General features: G+C 49.7%; 1 protein-coding gene across 4 annotated transcripts in view; it reads right to left on the bottom strand.

The window, feature by feature from the left end:
- The window catches only part of plekhg2 (pleckstrin homology domain containing, family G (with RhoGef domain) member 2), a 130,230-nt gene that overhangs the window by 98,563 nt on the left and 11,549 nt on the right, over positions 1-20,118 (bottom strand). For 3 of the 4 annotated variants that reach the window (XM_052044330.1, XM_052044329.1, XM_052044331.1), the window contains exon 2: positions 1,460-1,534. In XM_052044330.1, the coding sequence (XP_051900290.1) occupies positions 1,460-1,508 (49 nt within the window). In that variant the 5' untranslated portion in view covers positions 1,509-1,534. Of the gene's footprint in view, positions 1-1,459; positions 1,535-10,967; positions 11,079-20,118 lie in introns of those variants that run through there. The other variant, XM_052044332.1, reaches the window with a different exon arrangement.

Below are 20,118 nucleotides of genomic sequence, written 5' to 3'. Positions count from 1 at the left end.
ACATCCATCATCCAAAGATCCCCACCATCCGGGCCATGCCATCTTCTTGCAGCTCCCAGCGGGCAGGAGGTACAGAAGCCTGAAGTCCCACACCACCAGGTTCAAGAACAGCTACTTCCCTTCAACCATTCAGTTCTTGAGTCTACCAGCACAACCCTCATCACTGCCTCAGTAGAGCAACACTGGGACCACTCTGATCACTTTGCACTAAATGGACTGTTTTTTTCCTGTTCTAATTGTGTTCTTTCTTGTAAAAATTGTGTTTGTTTTTCTTGTGAATGCTGCTTATCTGATGCTCTGTGCCTGTGATGCTGCTGCGGGTAAGTTTTTCATTGCAACTGTGCACACATGGACTTGTGCAGATGACAATAAACTCCACTTTGACAACTCTCCAGGGTAGTGACTTCCAAAGATTCACCCCCCTCTGTGAGGAGTTCCTACACACCTCAGTGTTAAACGACTGCCCCCTGACCTTGTAACTGGGTCACTCTCCCACTGATGGAAGCAACACCTCCTCAGCAGAGCCCCCCGATATATTCCAATATGATCACCCACACTCTTCTAAACTCCAGAGGATACATATCTAATTCGTTCAGCCACTCACGATCGGAATTATCCTGGTGAATCCCTCTTGGACCTGCCTCCAATGTCAGTGTGTCCTTTCCAAATAAGGGGACCAAATCTGTGCACAGAACGCCAGGTGTGGCCTCACCAACACCCTGTACAACTGCAACAATTCCTCCAATTCCTAAACGCCAACCCTCCTGCAATAAAGGCCAATGATCGGCACACAGGAGGAGAAGTAGCTGCCCAGGATGGATCAGCCTACTCTTGCTCCTCCTAGCTTTGTCAAACAAATACATTTTTCTCGTGGTGGAGAACGGTTTCACTTCCTGGAGGAACGGACCCCCCAGCCAACACACCTCCTCAGGAGAGCACGCCCCCCCTCCCATAAGTAAAGGCCACCAATCCAGGCAACATCCTGGTGAACGTCCTCTGCAACCTCCCCAGCACAGCCACTTCCCTCCAGTGAGGTGCCCAGAATTGCACTCAGTTCTCCAAGCATCGTCCAAACAACCTCCCGACCTTTATATTCTAAAGTGCCATGGGGTTGGGGTTCGGGCTTCAGGGATAAGGTTGGTGGTTGGGTTAGTGGTGGTGGAGTGGGGATTGGGTCTATGGGGTGGTCTATGGAATGGGGTTGGGTTTTTGGGTAGGTCTTGGGTTTACGGTGTGGGTGATGGGTTTAGGGGTGGGGAACTGATGGTGGGCAGCCATCCAATTGGACAGACAGCAAAACCTCAATACAGTCCATTCAACAGTGCAGCAATCCCACAGCAATGCCCCTCCAACGGGGCACCACTCCCTCCCCACCGCCCCTCCCAACAGGGCACCGCTCCCTCCCCACCGCCCCTCCCAACAGTCAACGAACTGACTGTGGGGCTCACTGAGCACTGACCTCGGTTGCAGACTTGGTTTCCACTGGCGCTCTGTGCTCCTTCAGGCATGTTGAGCTCGTCACAGCGGAGGGGACCTGAGGGAAGAGAAGGAGTTCGTCAGCGCCGGTCCCACCGAACAGTAATGGAGGCAATGAGTTGTGAACTGGGACAGCTGGAGGTCTGTCCCACTCCCTCCAAGGTCCTCCGTCTCCAAACCCGAAGAACTAACGTGACAGGTGGGCTCCTTCAGATGAGAAGTTGAACCAAAGCCCCACCCATTCTGGATACACACATTTGGAGAAGAGTGGGTCGGGGGGAGAGAAGTGGGAGCATTGGGCTCTCCTGAGGCCAATATGTACCCCTCAACAACATCACCAAAACAAAACCTCATCACTGAGGTTTGTGGGAGATTGCTGTGCATTACTTGACTGCCATTTATGATCGAGATTCGTGGGATCTTGCTCTGCACAGATCAGTTGAGGTTTGTGGGAGCTTGCTGTGCATGAGTTGTCTGCCATTTATGATCGAGGTTTGTGGGAGCCTGCTGTGCATGGATTGGCTGTTTGTGGGAGCCTGCTGTGCATGGATTGGCTGAGGTTTGTGGGAGCCTGCTGTGCACGTTGGTCACCACAGTGCTCCCTTTATCGCAGCACTGAGTGTGAAACACTTTGTGCTGCCGAGGCTGGGGAAGGCCACGGTCGTTTCTCTGCTTCAGAAACACTGGGGCTTCCCGGCTCCGTCACACAGGCTCGAGCTCATCGGTGATAAAACTGGCTCCAACGCGACCAATGGGGGGCTGGGACAACCCTGAATCAATCCCGTGAAGGAGATGCTCGTCTGCTCCGAACACAACTCTGGATTCCGGGCTGGATTTCGTTCAGCGGGTGAAGGGGAAGGGCCCCGGGATTGTCCACTCCCCACTGCCAGCACGTGGTGCGGTGGGACTTAGAACAACTGACCAAATCAAGCCGGCACACTGGCTCCAGTGACCCCGGTTCAATCCTGACCTCGGGTGCTGTCTGCGTGGAGTTTGCACTTTCTCCCTGTTTCTTGTGTGGGTTTTCCCCGGATGCTCCGGTTTCCTTCCACATCCCAAGGATGTGCAGGTCGGTGAGTTAATTGGACTTTGTAAATTGCCCCCAGTGTGTGGGTGGGGGGTAGAATCTGGGGTGGGAGGTGATTGGAATGTGGGGAGAATAGGTTACAGGGAAAATCAGCGGGAGTGGGATTGATCTGTGAGCTGGCACAGACTTGATGGGCCAAACGGCCTCTTTTGATGTCATAAGCAAATAAAGAAATCTACTCCGAAAAGATCAAGTCAAAGCTTTTGTTAAAACTGTGAATACAACTACAAACCAATAAATTCACCATTAGTCTCAGAGTTAGACATGTGTCTAGACAAAGTCCAAATATTGCACCAAACTCCATTCTCTGCAGGTTTAACAACTTGTGAATAAATTTGTCATCGAGTCCCTCGGACTTGATGAATGACTGATCAGGTAACTCTCAATAATCACATAGTGTATTCACAGAGTGCTTCATTAACGATAGGGTTACAGGAAGGACTTAGTGCTGTACAGGGACTGAAATACAGGCCATCGGCTACATGCAGGGGAACAGCAACACGTCCCGTGTTGTACGTTCCGGACTCAGACACCGGCCATTCCTGGTCTTCCCGCACTGTGCTGGTGATTCTGCCCTTCCTATACATCTTCCCCTGTTCCTCCCTCCTGTGTTTATCCCAGCTTGTCCTTGATGGGAATGAGATCCATGTTTACCCTGGCGTCCACGGGAAGGTTCTCCTGAATTCCCCCTTGGGAAGGGTGTAGGACCCTGTCAATGTAGAACTGCCTCTGTACAAGCCAAACCATTGCCTCTCATCTAAAAGAATCTTGTAAAGAGATATCTCTCGTGAGTTCGTGGTTCCTCCACCCCTTTGCAGTGCAGTTTACTAACTTACTACAACACAGGAGAATGTTCGGCCCATCAGGTCCAATGACAGCCCCCAGCAGAGGAATCCCCTCAGTCCCATTCTCTGTCACGTGCCCCTCAACTTTCTTTTCACTCTTTTGCCAATTACCTACTCGAGGGGTCATTAACAACAGCCAATCAACTTACCAGCACATTTTTAGGACATGGGCAGAAACCAGAGCACTTGGGGACACCCACACGGTCAGATAGAACGTGCAAACTCCACACCGACAGCGCCAGAGGTCAGGATCGAGCCCGGGTCTCTGGAGCTGTAAGGCAGTGATCCAGGGAATCCATGATTCAGACAACACCTTCTATTTGTTCAGTGGCTTCAACGTGGGCAAGAACCCCAGGGAACTTCACACAAGCATCAAACAAAAACCAACTTTGAGCCACAGGGAGATTAGACCCGAAGCTCAAAGAGGGAGTCTTTGAGGAGGTGAAACTTCAAGTGAAGTTTGACTGATCTATATCAATAAATAAAGTGTTACAAAGCTGCAGTCTTGAGGACAGAGTGGACCTTTTATTTACTGAGGGAGAGGTGGAGAGTTCAGGAAGGGAGTTACAGAGCTGTGGGCCCAGGCAACTGAAGGCACGGCTGCCAGTGACAGGGAGACTACACCCAGAGACGATGAAGGGAGCAGAACTGGAACCCGGAGATCATGGGCACGAATAGGGCTGGAAGAGGTAAGAGAGAGCGAGAGAGAGAGAGCACATGGAAATAATGTGACAAAGGTGGACAAGAAAGTTTAGATCGAAGAACTGTTGGACCCAGGGCACAGTTGAGGGTTACCCCTTCCGATTGCAGCCAAGTTTGAGAGAAATCTCCAGCATGGTTTCCTTAAACCCACTGCCTCTCTCCAGCTGAATGGCTCAAAAGAACTGAAGAAAATGGTATGGATAAATGATAAATCAAGAGGCCCTCACAGACCTGTCTGGGTCTCTTCTCGATGGGCGTCTGCAGCCCTGCAGCTTCTGGCTAAACCAAGCCTACGTCACAGACCCAGACCCACCTCAACGTGCGCAGCAAACTCAGTGCATGGGCCAGAGGGCTTCAACACATCCTTCTGTCGGTTGGGTTCACTAAGCGGGGGAGAACAACCCTCCAGGGGAGGGGAGGGGAGGGGAGGAAAGCAGCAAGAGAGAAAAGACTCACAAACACATAGTTGTGCACATGAACTCACTCAGGTGTGTGCTCAGGTGCACACACATTCACATGTGCACACAAGCATGTGTGCATACACACACACGTCTGCATGCATGCCCACATTTGTATGCTCACACTCAAGTATGTGCTTGTGCACACACGTGTGTTTTCACACACACACACCTCTTAATTACAGAGTGAGGTGGATGCGGGGAAATCTGATGCAATGTATATTCAACAGCCATTATATGGAAAGGCAGCTGCCCACACCAAGCCCAGGTGGTGAAGAAGGTCCCTCAGCAGTGCTGAGATACCTCGGTTAAAATGCCCCCAAGGTCTCCCCAGGTGCCTGTCTAATGTGTTGCAGTCACTGTTAATTACATCATCAGTTACAACAGACTCATTAACACGGCCATCAAGCGCGTCAGGCTCATACACAACTCCCAGCAGCAGTTACAGAGAAAATTCTTCGCTGTTTGCTTTCAAAATTGCATGGCTCCAAGAATCAGTTTAGTTAGGATTTAACTCGGAAATCATGCAGATTCGTCCCTGTGTTTTGTCCATCCCCCTGCATCCACGTTCCTCACAACCTGCCGCAGTGAATTTCTTTACAGAGCAATCACAAGGCCACCTAACTCAGAACTGTGTCAGTAACAGTTCAGGGAAGCTGACACACTGCCCTGTACAGGGGTTACCCTGCAAGGACAGTAATTACCCAGCACCTGCTGGCATACATCACTGACCCGGAGGCTGAAAACTATTGGCTCAAGGCAAACCAGGACATTGAACAAAAACCCAAGCTGATACCCCAAACATGGTGGCGACACAGATGCTGGGGTCTGGAACACAAAGGTGCGGGAGGCCAGTGGACAGTCGACTCCTCAGGTCGAGGCCCTTCATCAGGACTGGAAAGAAAGGGGCAGAAGCCAGAATAAAGAGGATGGGGGGAAGGGATGGAGCAAGAGCTGGCAGGTGATAGGTGGATCCAGGTGAGGAGGGGAGGGATGGGCAGATGGGGGAGGTGGGAGAGCGGGAACGATGTCAGAAGCTGGGAAGTGGTAGGTGGAAAGGGCTGAAGGTGATGGAATCTGATCCGAGAGGAAGGTGGACCATGGAGGTGGGGAGGGGAACCAGTGGGAGGAGTGTGTGGGCGATGGGCAGATGGTGGGGGGGGGGGGGGGGGGGAGGAGTTGGGGGGAGCGGTTACTGGAAGTTTGAGAACTGGATGTCCAGGTGGAATGTGAGGTGTTGTTCCTCTAACAAGAGGAGGAGGGACAGGACAGAGAGATGGGGGGGGGGGGGGTGTGGAGGGGGAGACACAGAGAGAGAGAGAGAGAGAGACACACACACACACACACACACACAGAGGGAGACAGTGAGAGAGAAAGAGAGACAGACAGACAGACAGACACAGTGATAGACAGACACAGTGATAGACAGACAGACAGAGAGATATTCTGGAGCATGCATTTGTATATCCAGGAAGTCTCCCCCCACCACACCCCCCCCCCCCCCCCCCCCCACACACACACAGACATTTCACACATTGGGAGGTATTAGGGCAGTTGAAAGGGGAGGTCTGAGGTGAAGGGGGGGGGGGGGGGTGCGATTCCAGAACCCGGGAAGGCACGGCTGCCAGTGGTGAGCGTAGACTCCAGGGTACGATCAGCAGCTGGTGTTGGTTGTGGGGTTACAGGGTTGGAGAACGTCAAAGAGAGAGAAAAATTCCACATCTCCCCCAGGGATAAAATTTCTTTTAAAAAAACTGAAAAGTGTGTTATTTTTTGAGTGGTCACAGGGCGAGGGGAAGGCTCAGCTTCTGGAAGCTTTCCCTTATAAGGCAGCGCAGTCCGAGTGTGGTTAACACTGCCCCCCCCCCCTACCCAACTAATTCAACAGAGCCTGTCTCAGGACAACTGGCTCAACACAATATTCCTCTGCTTCACTACTGCCATCGAGAGATACAGCACAGACAGGCCCTCGGCCCACCGAGTCGGTGCTGACCATCAACTACCCTTTCACACTAATCCTACATTAGTCCCACTTTCTTTTTATTCTCCCCACATTCCCATCAACTCCCCCCAGATTCTGCCCCTCACCTACACACCGGGGGCAATTTACAGCAGCCAATTAACCCACCAACCCATGGCTTTGGGATGTGGGACCAGGTAGAACATGCAAACTCCACACAGACAGCACCCGAGGTCAGGATTGAACCGGGGTCTCTGGTGCTGACAGGCAGCAGCTCTACGGTTGAGCCACTGAGCCACCTATAGGCGGACTCAACCTAGGAACAGGTTAGTGGTACCATCCAGGTGCACCAGGACCAGGCCAAACTCATTCCATCAAACCCCTGCAGCTGAGGGAACGAAGAGGACTTCCCCCACCTGTACCTGGGCCAGTCAGGGCCCTGGAAGGAGACACAAGACCCTGCAGATGCTGGGATCTGGGACAACACAAAATTGCTGGAGGAACTCAGCAGAAACGTTGACTGTCCATTCCCCTCCACAGATGCTGCCTGACCCACTGAGTTCTTCCAGCACTTCGCATGTTGCTCCAGAGTGCTGGAGGGGTGTCCAAGGTATACAACAGAGCCCAACACTGGGAGCCACAGGAAGGACGTTCATTCTTTGACCCAGTCACAGGACGTAGGAAGGATTCCATATCTAACTAACCCTGAGCTGAGTGACCCACTGTAGGTCTGGAGTCACATACAGGTCAGTCCGGGTAACGAGGGCAGATTTCCTCCTCCATCAGATCTTAGGCTCCAGGCTGGGTCTTCATAATCTGGCAGTTTCAAGGTTAATGTTACTGAAACAAACTAACAAGTCCTCAAAGAATAATCTTAACATTTACTTCAACTGACACCGGTGCAGAGCACTTGTATCTGAGAGTCCGTTGCTATGCCTGTCGTGTGGGGCTTGGAGATGAGAAACATCGCGACTGGGATGGGACAGTGCAGTAGCTGCATCCTGAAAACCACCGAGTTCCTCCAGAGCTGTCTGGCCTCCCCCCACCCACCTTCTCCCATTCCCATCGCTCCTTTCCTCTGCCCATCATCCACCATCCCTTTCCCCGATCCCGCCCACCTCGCAAAGCCTGTGGTTAAATTGGTCAGGCAACAACCAATCAGAAGCCCAGCCCATTTACATCCACATGACCTCTTTGTTGATTGGCTCCAATGTTGAACAAAGTCAGGGAGAGTCTAAAACACAGCAGCTGATTGGCTCACACCAGTTGACCTCTATTATGCACCCAGAGAGTGTGATTATCCCAATGCCCACCCTGGCTGGGAAAGAGATGCCCAATGAGTTACTGTGACCCACAAGTTGGGTCCAGGCTTGGCTCAGTAACTGGTTACTCGGTGCCTCATCAAGATGTTGCTCGTCCCATTTAAAGTGACAGGAAATAACCCTTGTTTCTCTTTATTCCACAGTTGGCGCCCATCTCTCCTGTAGTTTCTGCAACTGATTCCTCCTCCTTCAGACCAAACTTGACTTTACCCAGCTGGACTGTGACTCCAGAAAATCCCCAGCTATCTGCAGTTTCCAAGCAGAAGCCCCAGATGGGACCCCTCACTTGACAGGAATCTTAGAAAGAATTCCAATCAGATCATTCCGATACTGAAACCATTTCTCACATGTTTATTCCCTTCCACATAGAGGGATACTGCACAGAAACAGGCCCTTCAGCCCCTCTAGTCTGTACTGTCAACCACCCATTTACACTAAACCTACATCAAACCCATTTTATTCTCCCCACATTCCCATCAACTCCCCCCGGATGCTACCTTCACCCACACATTAGGGGCAATTTACAGCAGCCAATTAACCTACCAACCTGCATGTCTTTGGGACGTGGGAGGAAACTGGAGCTGCTGGGGGAAAAAATCCAAGCAGTCACAGGGAGAACATGCAAACTCCACACAGATAGCAACGGAGGTCAGGATCGAACCTGGATCACTGGGGTCGTTAGGCAGCGGGTCTACCAGCTGCACCACTGAACTACCCCATCCAAGCCGTACCCCATCTAATACCATGCTGGGGATTTAGGGCAAGGGAAAGGGGGTAATTCCTTTAGCAGAGATGTGCAACTCTTTGGGATAATCTCCCCCAGTGGCCGTGGGTGTTCGCAATTTATAGAGTCGAGGGGAATGGTCTATTTCCAATGAATGGTCTCCTGGTACTGATGTCCCATCAACCAGTGTCTCTGCCCTCCCCCAGCATCAACAGCCAACAGCCCCCATCCAAGGCTCCTTCTATTTCGGCTCGTAATCATGGAAATCCCACTCTACTTTCGGAACTTTTCAAGCAATTGGTTGAGTCATCATCTGGGTAACATCCAGGCAAGAACCATCCCCTTTCCTGTTAGCTCCTGGGAAACTCCATGGGAATTATTTGTTGTGTTAACCATTCTTATTACCAGTTAGAACCTCTGCCTGAAATCTGTCCCTCGAATCCCTTTTACAGTCATTGCCCCTGGGTCAGACAGTGGAACATTAACCCAACCACATCTGAGCTTGTCCAAAAGGCCTCCTCACCTCACCCTGGATGTCCAAGGTAACATCTGTGATTCAGGATGTTGAGAGTTCAAGTCCCACTGTGGAGGTGAGCACAGATGTCCTGGGCTGACACTGGTAATTGGGTTATTATTGTCACATGTGCTGAGATACAGTGAAAAGCTTTCATTTGTGTGCCATCCAGACAGATCAGTCTGTACACAAGTACATTGAGGTAGTAAAGAGAAAAACAGAATACAGAATAAAGTGTCACAGTTACAGGGAAAGTGCAGTGCAGGCAGACAGACAATAAGGTGCAAGGGCCACAATGAGATTGATTGGGAGATCAAGAGTTCATCTTTAGCGTATGAGAGATCCGTTCAAGAGTCTGATAACAGCGGGATGGAAGCTGTCCTAGAGCCTGGTGCCGGACCGAGGGAGTGAACTGCTGTTGTTTGGTGAGACCTTAAAGTCCTTTGATGAACTGTTAAGGAAGAGCAGAGGAGATCTCTTCGGCATCCTGGGGCCAACACTGTCCCCTCCCCAACAACACTCAGATTATCTGGTCATTATCACATTGATAGTTGTGGGATCTTACTATACACAAGCTGGCTGTCACTTTTCTTTCATTTATGCATTTTTCAAGATTGGGGTACCTCCTCAAGGGCAGCATTTATTGCTCGTCTGTTGTTGCCCTTGAGAAGTTGAGGAGAGCCACCTTCTCAAACCACCGCAGTCCTTCTCGTGCAGATACTCCCACAGTGATTCATATTTCATGCTTCCCAATGATAATGGATGAGGCCAATCCACCCATCCAGTTTATGCTGGCTCTTGCAGCAGTTCCATTTTCCTACTCATTCTCCTGTAACCCATCCTCTCTCTCACACAGTCATAGAACAATACAGCACGGATACAGGCCCTTCGGCCCAACCAGTCCATGCCAACCAGGGACCCCACCCAGCTGGTCCCAATTTCCTGCATTCAGCCCATATCCCTCCAACCCCACCTCTCTGTGCCCACCAGTACAACCCGATTCTCCTCCCACCCTCTGGGCTTGTACTCGATGAAGTTTAGAAGGATGAGGGGGGGATCTCATTGCAACCTACCGGATACTGAAAGGCCTGGAATAGAGTGGACGTGGAGAGGATGTTTCCATCAGTGGGAGAGTCTAGGACCAGAGGGCACAGCCTCAGAATAAAGGGAGATGAGGAGGAATTTCTTCAGCCAGAGGGCGGTGAATCTGTGGAATTGGTTGCCACAGAGGGCTGGGGAGGCCAAGTCTTTGGGTGTGTTTAAGGCAGAGATTGATAGGTTCTCGATTGCTAAGGGGGTTAGAGATTACGGAGAGAAGGTGGGAGAATGAGGTTTAAAAAAAAAATCAGCCATGATTGAATGGCAGAGTGGACTCGATGGTCACCCACCTACACCAGGGGTCATTTACAGTTGGCGTTTAGCCCACAGATCAAGAGAGAGCTAGACCCAGCACAGCGAGGGTGGTACGTTCCCTACTTGGGATAGGGTGCAGCTTTAAGGGGAACTTGCAGGTGGAGGCGTTTCAATATGCTTGTTGCCCTGGTCCTACTTGGTGCTAGAGGTTGTGGGTTTGTGAGGTGCTGTCAGATTGAGCAACTGCCGTGTATTCTGTAGATAGTGTACACTGCAGTCACTGCGCGCTGGTGGCGGAGGGAGCGAACGTTTAGGGCTGTGGTTGGCCTGTCAAGCGGGCTGCTTGAGAGCTGTTCGAGCTGCACTCACACAAGCAACGGGAGAGTGTTCCGCTGCACTCCGTGTGTGCCTTGTGAATGGTGGAAAGGCTTTGTGTTGGGGGGGTGTGGGTGGGTGGGTGAGGTCAGGAGGTGAGTCACTCACCACAGGGTCCCCAGCCTCTCACCTGCTCTTGTAGCCACCTTACCTATGTCGCTGGTCCAGATGAGTTTCTCATCAATGGTGACCCCCTAACGTTGTCATGGGGGCTTTGGCAATAGCAATGCCAGTGGAAGTCAAGGGCAGATGCTTAGTTTCTCTCATCATAGATTTCATGCCTGGCACCATTGTGGTATCTACGTCTAAGTTGTATGCACAAGTCCATGTGTAAACAGGTGCAATGAAAAACTTACTTGCAGCAGCATCACAGGCACATAGCATCAGATAAGCAGCATTCACAAGAAAAACAAAGTAAACATAATTATACAGTAATTTTACAAGGAAGAACTCAATTAGAACAAAAACAAACAAAGTCCATTGTAGTGCAAAGTGGTCCCAGTGCTGCTGTACTGAGGCAGTGATTAGGGTTGTGCTGGTCGGCTCAAGAACCGAATGGTTGAAGGGAAGTAGCTGTTCCTCAACCTGGTGGTGTGGGACTTCAGGCTTCTGTACCTCCTGCCCGATGGGAGCTCTGAGAAGATGGCACGGCCCTGATGGTGGGGATCTTTGATGATAGATGTCGCCTTCTTGAGGCAGCGCCTCCTGTAGATACTCCCAATGGTGGGGAAGGATGTGCCCGTGATGTATTGGGCTTCTACATTGCAACAGTTGACTACACTGCAAAAGTATGTAATTGATAGTAAAGCCCTTTAGGACATTCTGAGGGTGGGACTGGCGCCATAGAAATGCATACACCTAATGGAACCAATAAAAAACATTCCCAGCCTCTGACCCGGGCCTGGAGATTGGAGGCACTGAGTGGTGGTCCAGCCAATCCCACCGCTCTATTCCCGGATTCACGGCTGAACATTCTCTGCACAGTCAGCAGAATTCCTCATGTTACCTTTCTGTTTACACACAGTTAGAACCTTCCGTCTGTCTCCCATATCCGGGGACAAAAAATGCGCCATTGTCTGGCCAGGAAATGCCAGTGAGATCCCCTCCCCAAATTAGTTCCAATTGGAAATGGTTTTGCTATTTTGAGCACAGTCGTTGGCTAGAGGCAATGTGGACATACTTCTAGGTTAAGATTCTATTCATAATTTTATAAAGTGGTATATGTTCATTTTGTTCTCCAAGAAGAAATATCTCCACAGATATTTTCTATCAAGCATCAGGAATGGTCTTCCAGATACTTCAGCCCGTATTAGACCATAAGTCACCAACGAGCAGTACCTCCACCAGGGTCTGTGGGTTACTGCGTCCATCTTTAGAACGGTCAGAAACTTGGGCAACTTCAATTGGGCTGGTTGGGAAAGGTTGAGGGATATGGGCCAAACATATGGGACCAGCTTAGATGGGAATCTTGGTCAGCATGGATGAGCTGGGCAGAAGGGTCTGTTTCTGTGCAGTAGTACTCTATGACTCTAAGATATTGTCACTTGGACCCATCAAGTCCTCCAGATGTTCTGAAGTAAATCTCACAACCCTGGCTGTGGATCACCACCTGTACCATGAGTGGGTGTCCCAGTTCCTTCTCAATATTATATCAACAATTGCTGACATTTCTGTAGCTGCCTTCGCATAGAACAAAGTGTCCCAAAGTCCTTCACAGGTGTGTCTATCAGGTGTTTCTGACAGGTGTATCTGACCCCACACTACACAGAGATATCCAGGGTAGGTCACCAAACAGTTTGGCTAACGTATGAGGAGGAGAGAGGTTGGGGGCTTTAATGAGGGTATTCCTGAATCTGGAGCAAGATCTTGGGGAAGATCAAAGGCTGGAATTGGAGGAGTGTGGAAGTCTTGGAGGATTGTTGAGTTGGAGGAAGTCAGAAAACAAAACAGGATGAGATACCTGGGATGTCGGCCTCCCTCCCTCGGGCTTGTCAAGTGAGGGAGGGCAACACAGACAACTCCCAATGGCCAATGAGCTTGGGCAGCAGGTGTAACAGGCAACTGGTACACGAGGGCAGAGATAGGGTAGGTAGGTAGGAGGGAACATTCCCATAGCAGAGGCGTCTAAAACTAGAGGGCACAGGTTTAGGGAGAGGGGGCAAGGGTTTGGAGGTAAACTGAGGAAGATTCACCCAAGAGGGCAGTTGGAATCTGGAGGGGGTGGTGGAGGCAGAGACTCTCAGAACATCTGGACAAGTACTTAAATTACCAAAGCAGAAAAGGCTACAGAGCAAGTGGGGGTAAGTGGGATTAGTGTGGATGGGGATGACGGTAGACGTGGACACGGTGGGCTGAGCACCAAGTATTTAACACTCACCCAAAGTCACAGTGATAAGCCCAGCAACATCCCAATTTAAGCTCAAAGCCCCCAACGTTGCTCCCTTCCCTCCTCCACAGGTTGGGTGAGCCGCCCCTCGGCAGCCAATTTGGTCTGTGGGTCAACTCTATTCTTGGAAGGTTTGGGCAGGTGACCTGGGTCCATTGGCCACACCATGGCCACACCAAAGCCAACCTCTTGCTTCCCTCCCCCCACCCCAAAGACCCCCCGAACGTTCCATCAGTAACACACCGGCACCTGCTTTAACTAAGCAACATCTGCAACCGCCAGCTGAGGCCGACTCAGAGGCAGAGTGCTGCCTACCAACCAGGCTGGCATGACACACACCACAACGTGGGATTGGACACCATCCACCTCCCCGGTGAGCAAGAAGATCCCACGGTCACTATTGTGATGAAGAGCAGAGAGCTCTCCCCTGGGGCTGATATTCATCCCTCTGTCAACATCACTAAAACAACCACCGGTTATTGCCATTTGTGGGATCTTGCTGCGCAGAACTCAGCTAACATGTTTCCTACACTTCAGAAGTATTTCATTGGCTGTAAAGTAAAGTGGTTTGAGGTGCCCTGAAAGGCGTTATGCAAATGCAAGGCTGCTTTTCGAAGGAAGTATCAGTCTGCACCCCCTGCACCAGTCCAGGAGGGCTGGCCTCCAGGTACCTGGGCTCTGAGCTTGAGCCCCTTGTGGTGAGTGGCTCAGTGGCGCAGTGGGTAGGGCCACTGCCTCACCCTCCAGAGACCCGGGTTCAATCCCGACCTATGGCGCTGTCTGTGTGGAGTTTGCACGTTCTCCCTGTGACCGCGTGGGTGCTCCTGTTCCCTCCCACATCCCAATGACGTGGGGGGGGGGTGGTCAGTGGATTAATTGGCTGCTGTAAATTGCCCCCAGTGTGTGGGTGAGGGGTAGATCCTGGGTGGACGATGGGCTTGTGGGAAACAAGTGGGGAAATAGGACAGATGGGATTGTACCGAGAGCCGGCATAGATTTGATGGGCTAAATGTCCTCCTCCTGAGGTATATGAGGAATATACGATCTCTCCAAAATGCATCACAATCAATTGGGTGATCCCTGGTGACCATTTTGTATACAGTTTGCGTCCTACTGACAGTGATGGGATTAACAGCTAGTTATCTTTTGCCAGTACTAGTCCAAGGACAAACAAATTTCAGTTGATTAAAGGAACCAGGGTGGGGGTTGGGGGGGGGGGGGGCAGGGGTGGAAAAACGGGGTCTTGCAAATTGCCTGACCACCTTCTACATTCAGAGAGACAGGCCCCCGTTCCCCGGCTGTTGTCGGTACCTTAGCCCTGTCTTAACCATTACAGGGAGCCTCCAACAGTCTGACCCTGTAGCTGTCTCCAGCTGCAACCTATTAGGTCGTCCAACAGACAGGCAGCAAGGACCAGAATGTTACGTAGTAAGAAGAAAATAATTGCTGGGGGCACACAGCTAGGGTCACAGGGAAACTGAGAACCTGGCTACGTGGCTGCACTAAAAATCAGCCATCACGTAAAGCTCATCACCAGAGCCTTGCGTGTATGGGGAAGGCTGCAAAGGGCCAGGGCTGACTCTGCACCCCAGCTCCTGTCCCACCCCATCACACACCGAATGCCTGAACATTTCAAACAAAATAGTCTTTGCTCATGTACCTTTGTGGTCTCACACAAAGTTCGAACCCCACCAAGACGGAGAGTCTCACTAATCAGGCAAATGAAGGGTCTTGACCCAAAATGTCGACTGTCCATTTCCCTCCACAGATGCTGCCTGACCCGCTGAGTTCCTCCAGCGCTTTGTTCGTTGCTACAGATTCCAGCCATCTGCTGTCTGTTGTCTCTCCAAATTACAACCAGTGTGGGTGCAGCCTTCAAATGGGTTGCCTCGACTGCTTTAGGGGACGGAGCTGCAGTCCGTGCCCGGTCTGGGTCTAGAGTTGACTTCTGGCCCCTACCGACCTTGGCACACACAGTGGGAGCACCCTGATTGGTTCAGAAATTGGATTCTTGAAGGGAATCAGAAATAGAGCAGTCAGAAAAATGCTCAAAATATTGAAAACAGATGTTTTGTGCTGCGACCTCCAGGGGTTTTGACAGCTGCAGGAGATACATCTCAAATGCTGGCCGAGCTATGGGCTGGGGCTCACATGAGCAGCCTGCAAGGGTGGGACTGGGCTCAAGGAGCACCCGCTCTCTGTCCCCTCCCCACACCCAACCCCTCCGGGAAGGGGCAAGGGCGGTCCATGCTGCTGTGGGATGATAGCCCAGTGAAAGTTGGCGCCGACGGTGAGGAAGGTTGCAAAGTTTAAGACAGATTTGTTTTCTTCCAGAATGTCCCAAAGCACTTTGGAAGTAACATAGGGAAGTGTGTTGTAATGCAGGGAACCACAAAGCCTGTTGTAACGCAAGATCCCAGAAACACCAGTGAGATAACATCCAAGGAATTTGGTGATTTTGGGGGAGAAGTCATTTCTCGTTCAGGAAACGAGGAGAATTTCCATGTTTCTTTGGGACTTTTATGGCCTTCAGAGTGGACAGACGTGGTCTAACCACTCATCCCTTCAACAACCAGGGAGCATCTATCTCAGGCTGGATCGGTTCCGGGGCTGAGGGATTTTAACCAATGTTGGAGTCTGAGTAACACAACACAGAAACAGGCTCTTCGACCCATCTAGTCCATGCCAACCATGGTGCCCACTTGTGCTAGTCACATTTGGCCCAAATGCCTCTAAACTTTTCCTATCCGGGTACTTATCTAACTGTCATTATCATACCTGCCGCAACCACTTCCTCTGGCACCTCATTCCATATATGGACCACCCTCTGGGTGAAGAAGTTACCCCTCAGGTCCCTTTCAAATCTTTCCCGTCTTACCTTAACGTCGGCCCTCTAGTTTTTGATTTCCCGGAGAAAAAACTGCGCATTCACCTTATCGATGCCCTTCATGATTTTATACATCTCTACAAGGTCACCCCTCAGTCTCCTACACTCCAAAGAATAATGTCCTAGCCTGCCCAACCTCTCCCTATAACTCATGCCTGAGTCTTGGCAATAAGAAACAGGAGCAGGAGGAGGCCATCCGGCCCTTCAAGCCTGCTCCTCCATTCAATAAGATCATGGCTGATCTGGCTGTGGACTCAGATCCACCGACCTGCCTTTTCCCCTTAACCCTTAATCCCCCAACTGTGCAAAAATCTATCTGTGTCTTGAATATATTCAATGCGGTAGTCTCTACTGCTTCCCTGGGCAATGTCGTAAATCTTCTTGCACTCTTTCCAGCTTAATGACATCTTTCCTGTAACATGGTGACCAAAACTGTGCAAAATAATTGCTCACCAGGTCAGTCAGCATCTGTGGAGAGAGAGACAGAGTTTATGTTTCAGATTTGAGACCCTTCAATAGAACAGGGTCTTTGACCTGAAACATTGCTTCTGTTTCTCTCTCCACAGATGCTGCCCGACCTGCTGAGTGTTTCCAGCATTTTGTGTTTTCGTTTCAGATTTGCAGCATCTGCAGGTTCTTTTTTTTAAAAAAAAGATTTTCATTACACTTGAGAAATTGGGGTTGTTCTCCTTGGGGAAAGGAAGGTTTAGAGGAGGTTTTACAGAGGTGGACAAGAGTTTGGTGGTTTTGGAGAGGGTGGATGGAGGGTGAATGTTCCCAGTAGAGGATAGTTCAAGAAACAGATTGAAAACGTTGGACAAAAGATACAGGAGAGGAATTTGAGGAAAACACTTTGGATAGGGAGTGTGTGTAGGATCCGGAGAGAATTCCTTTAGCAATGGTGGAAACAGAACCAGGGCTCTCTGAAGGGAATGGGATGGGAATAACTTGCAACAATGGGACAAAGAACCAGCACAGGCCCGATGGGCTGAGCAGTCTCCTGTTGTAACGATTCTATGTGGCTGGAAGGAGACTCGAACCCAAAAGCAGAGATGATGGAGCAGCTCATGACAACACAGGGAATCCCAGCAAGACTCTGGTAATAAAATATAATGAAATTCCTTCTATTCTGTGTGGAGATTTGTCTCACTCCTGCTGTTTCATTTACAGACAAGGAACTTCAGTGTGCTCTGTACTTGTCTGTAAATGAAGCAAATCCAGGGAACATCACTTTACCCAACAGCCACAATATCAGGTTACACTACGGAGTCCGCTGAGAAATCCTGCCTGCAGGAACTGTATCTTTTTATTATTTTAAAAAATGTTCCCTTTCTCATGGTTTGCCCTGTTGTGAAATACCAGCAGTCACACATTATACAACAGGGCTGTTACAGAATGGCCCAGTCCCGACACAGAAACGGGGGAGCTGTGGGAACGCAGGAGGGGAAGACTGGCAAGTCAACATTTAAAGGAATGGAAAAGGTAAATATTGAATTAAAGTGCGGGGCTAGTGGAACGCAAAAAGATTAAGCCTATTATAGACAAATTTGGGGCAGATGTCACAGAAATGGTCTTCAAAGGATAGAGCAGATTTCTGGGAAGGGAAGGGAACTATTTCGAGATACATTAATAGTAATTCCATTACAGAAGCCAAAGATATGTGTGTGAATTCCATCATGGCAGCTATTTTAAATTCAGTTAACTAAATTAATCTTCAATAAAATGTTCGACTGGATTGACACCAAAACTCAGCTGACTCGCTGACGTCCTGCAGTGGGGAAAGTCTCCTGTCCCCATTCAGCCTGACTGACATGTAGCTCAAAACACACAGGTCAACGCTTAACTGACATTAGCCAGCAAGCCGTTTACTCTAGGACTGATTAGGGGTGCGAGGTACATTAGGCCCACATCCCTCGAAGGAATAAAATCTGCTGGAATCTCTTGGGAAACAGTTGGGTGATGAAATGACTGGACTCCGGGGCTAGCAGGATAAATGGGTTACGATGGGCTGAAGGGTCTTTTTTTTAAAGAAGTGATCTGGCAATGGAATGCTGCAGCCTCCATGGGGTTTAGATTCCAGTCAGAGACTAAATATTCCTCGATATAAAACTCCAAGGAGGGGAGAACCAGAATGAGCAAGAGCAGTCACACACGCAGAGAGGGAGTGGTTTAAACCAGCAGTGCATGTGCATCAGGAACAATAGGGGACTGGGAACTTCAACTCCTCCACACACCCTACACAGGAGGCAGTTCAGCCCATTGCCCCTTGCTGGCTTTTTGAAAGCCCTCTCCATTTGACCCTGGTCCCCAGTACATTACAAACATTGTAAGGGCTTCCTTCCCACAGACACTGCCACATTTTGTTCTTCCAGCATTTACCCAGCTCTTTGTCGAACCAGCTCCCACCACCATCCCAGCTCACAACCAGTCGCACAAACTCTAAGCTCACCTCTAGTTCTTTTACTGCTTACTTTCAATGGAAGGTTGGACAATGGGAACGTGTGGGAGTTGGAGGGAGGTAGCGGAGGTCTCCCACAATAACAGAGCTATTATAATTGGAGGGGCTTTAACCAACCTTCATTATGTTGGTCGTTACAGGAGTTGCTCTTAGAATGCAAGAGGATAGCTTTCTTAAGTCAAAGGGTTTCACATCCAGCTTCAAGTCCCTCGGTGTCAACACCTCAGAGGATCTACCCTGGGCCCAGCACATTGATGTAATCATGAAGAAGGCATGCCAGCATCTCTACTTTTTTTTAAGTTTCAGGAGATTCAGCATGTCATCAAAAACTTCTACAGATGTGTAGTGGAAAGCATTCTGACTAGTTGCACCACGACCTGGTGTGAAAACTCCACGCACAGGAACACAAGAGGCCACAGAGAGTGGTGGGACAGCCAGTTCCATCACAGGTACAGCTCTCCCCACCATCGAGGACATCGACAAGAGGTGATGTCTCAGGAAGGTGACATCCATCATCAGGGACCCCCACCATTCGGGCTGTGCCCTCTTCTCGATGCTGCCATCAGGCAGGAGGTACAGAAGCCTGAAGACCCACACCTCAAGGTTCAACAAAAGCTTCTTCCCCACTGCTGTCAGGTTCTTGAACCCACCTGAAAAACCCCAACACTACCTTGGACTAGATATCTTCTCTCTCTTACATTCTTGCACTGGTGTTGTTTTGTTGGTTATTTTGCACTCGTGTAAGTTAAGTATAATTTATGTTAACTCATGTCTGTCCTGTTTGTAACGTCCTGTGCTGCTGCTGCAAAAAGCTAATTTTCATGGCACTTATACCCTGAGTATATCTGTCAATGGTAACAATAAACCTGAACTTGAGTCTAACAAAACTATTTATCAGTCTCTGCCGACACAGGAGGGAAGTTGGGAAACACCTTAAGACACGGAGGGTGTGAGAAATTTGTAACTTCCTTCCCTGACTGATAATGTCGATTGATTTAGCAAACGTCATCTCTGACCTACATTTGAACCCAACTACTTTCAGTGAAAAAGTTGAGAGAAGAACCAGACTCATCCCTACCACACAAGAGGTAATATCTACCAAAATTCATGTCAAGGTCAAACAGGTGGATACAGTCAGGCCTCAAATCAGACAGGATCTCAAGTACCAGAACAGTCTCAAAGGGATGAATGGCCTTTTGAAATCCTATCTCCAAATCTGGATAATAAATGTTAGGGAAATAATGTCCAGATTCTAAATATGTTCTTACTGAAAATACATTTGAAGAAATGATGCATCCAAGATCAAAGGCATGTGGCCTGGAATTGAGCTAATTTATAGGGGATAAAAGGCAGGGATTAACAGGGCGGAAAGACATGTCGTAGATCAAATGGCAAGGCAACGGCGGGAGACACTTCAATCCATTTCAACCAGAAGGGACGGGACTTGTTCATCACCAGGCTTCAATCAGAACTAAAAATGACATTTAAAAAAGATTTAAAAACCTGAGAGCAGAAACTTGGAGAAAATCTCTCAGAGGGAAGGAAGAGGTCAGGAGATGAGGTGTCAAATC

The sequence above is a fragment of the Pristis pectinata genome, chromosome 35, assembly GCF_009764475.1.
Source record: "Pristis pectinata isolate sPriPec2 chromosome 35, sPriPec2.1.pri, whole genome shotgun sequence".
NCBI classification, from domain to species: Eukaryota; Metazoa; Chordata; class Chondrichthyes; order Rhinopristiformes; family Pristidae; genus Pristis; species Pristis pectinata.
This window is presented reverse-complemented; position numbering and strand designations above follow the sequence as displayed.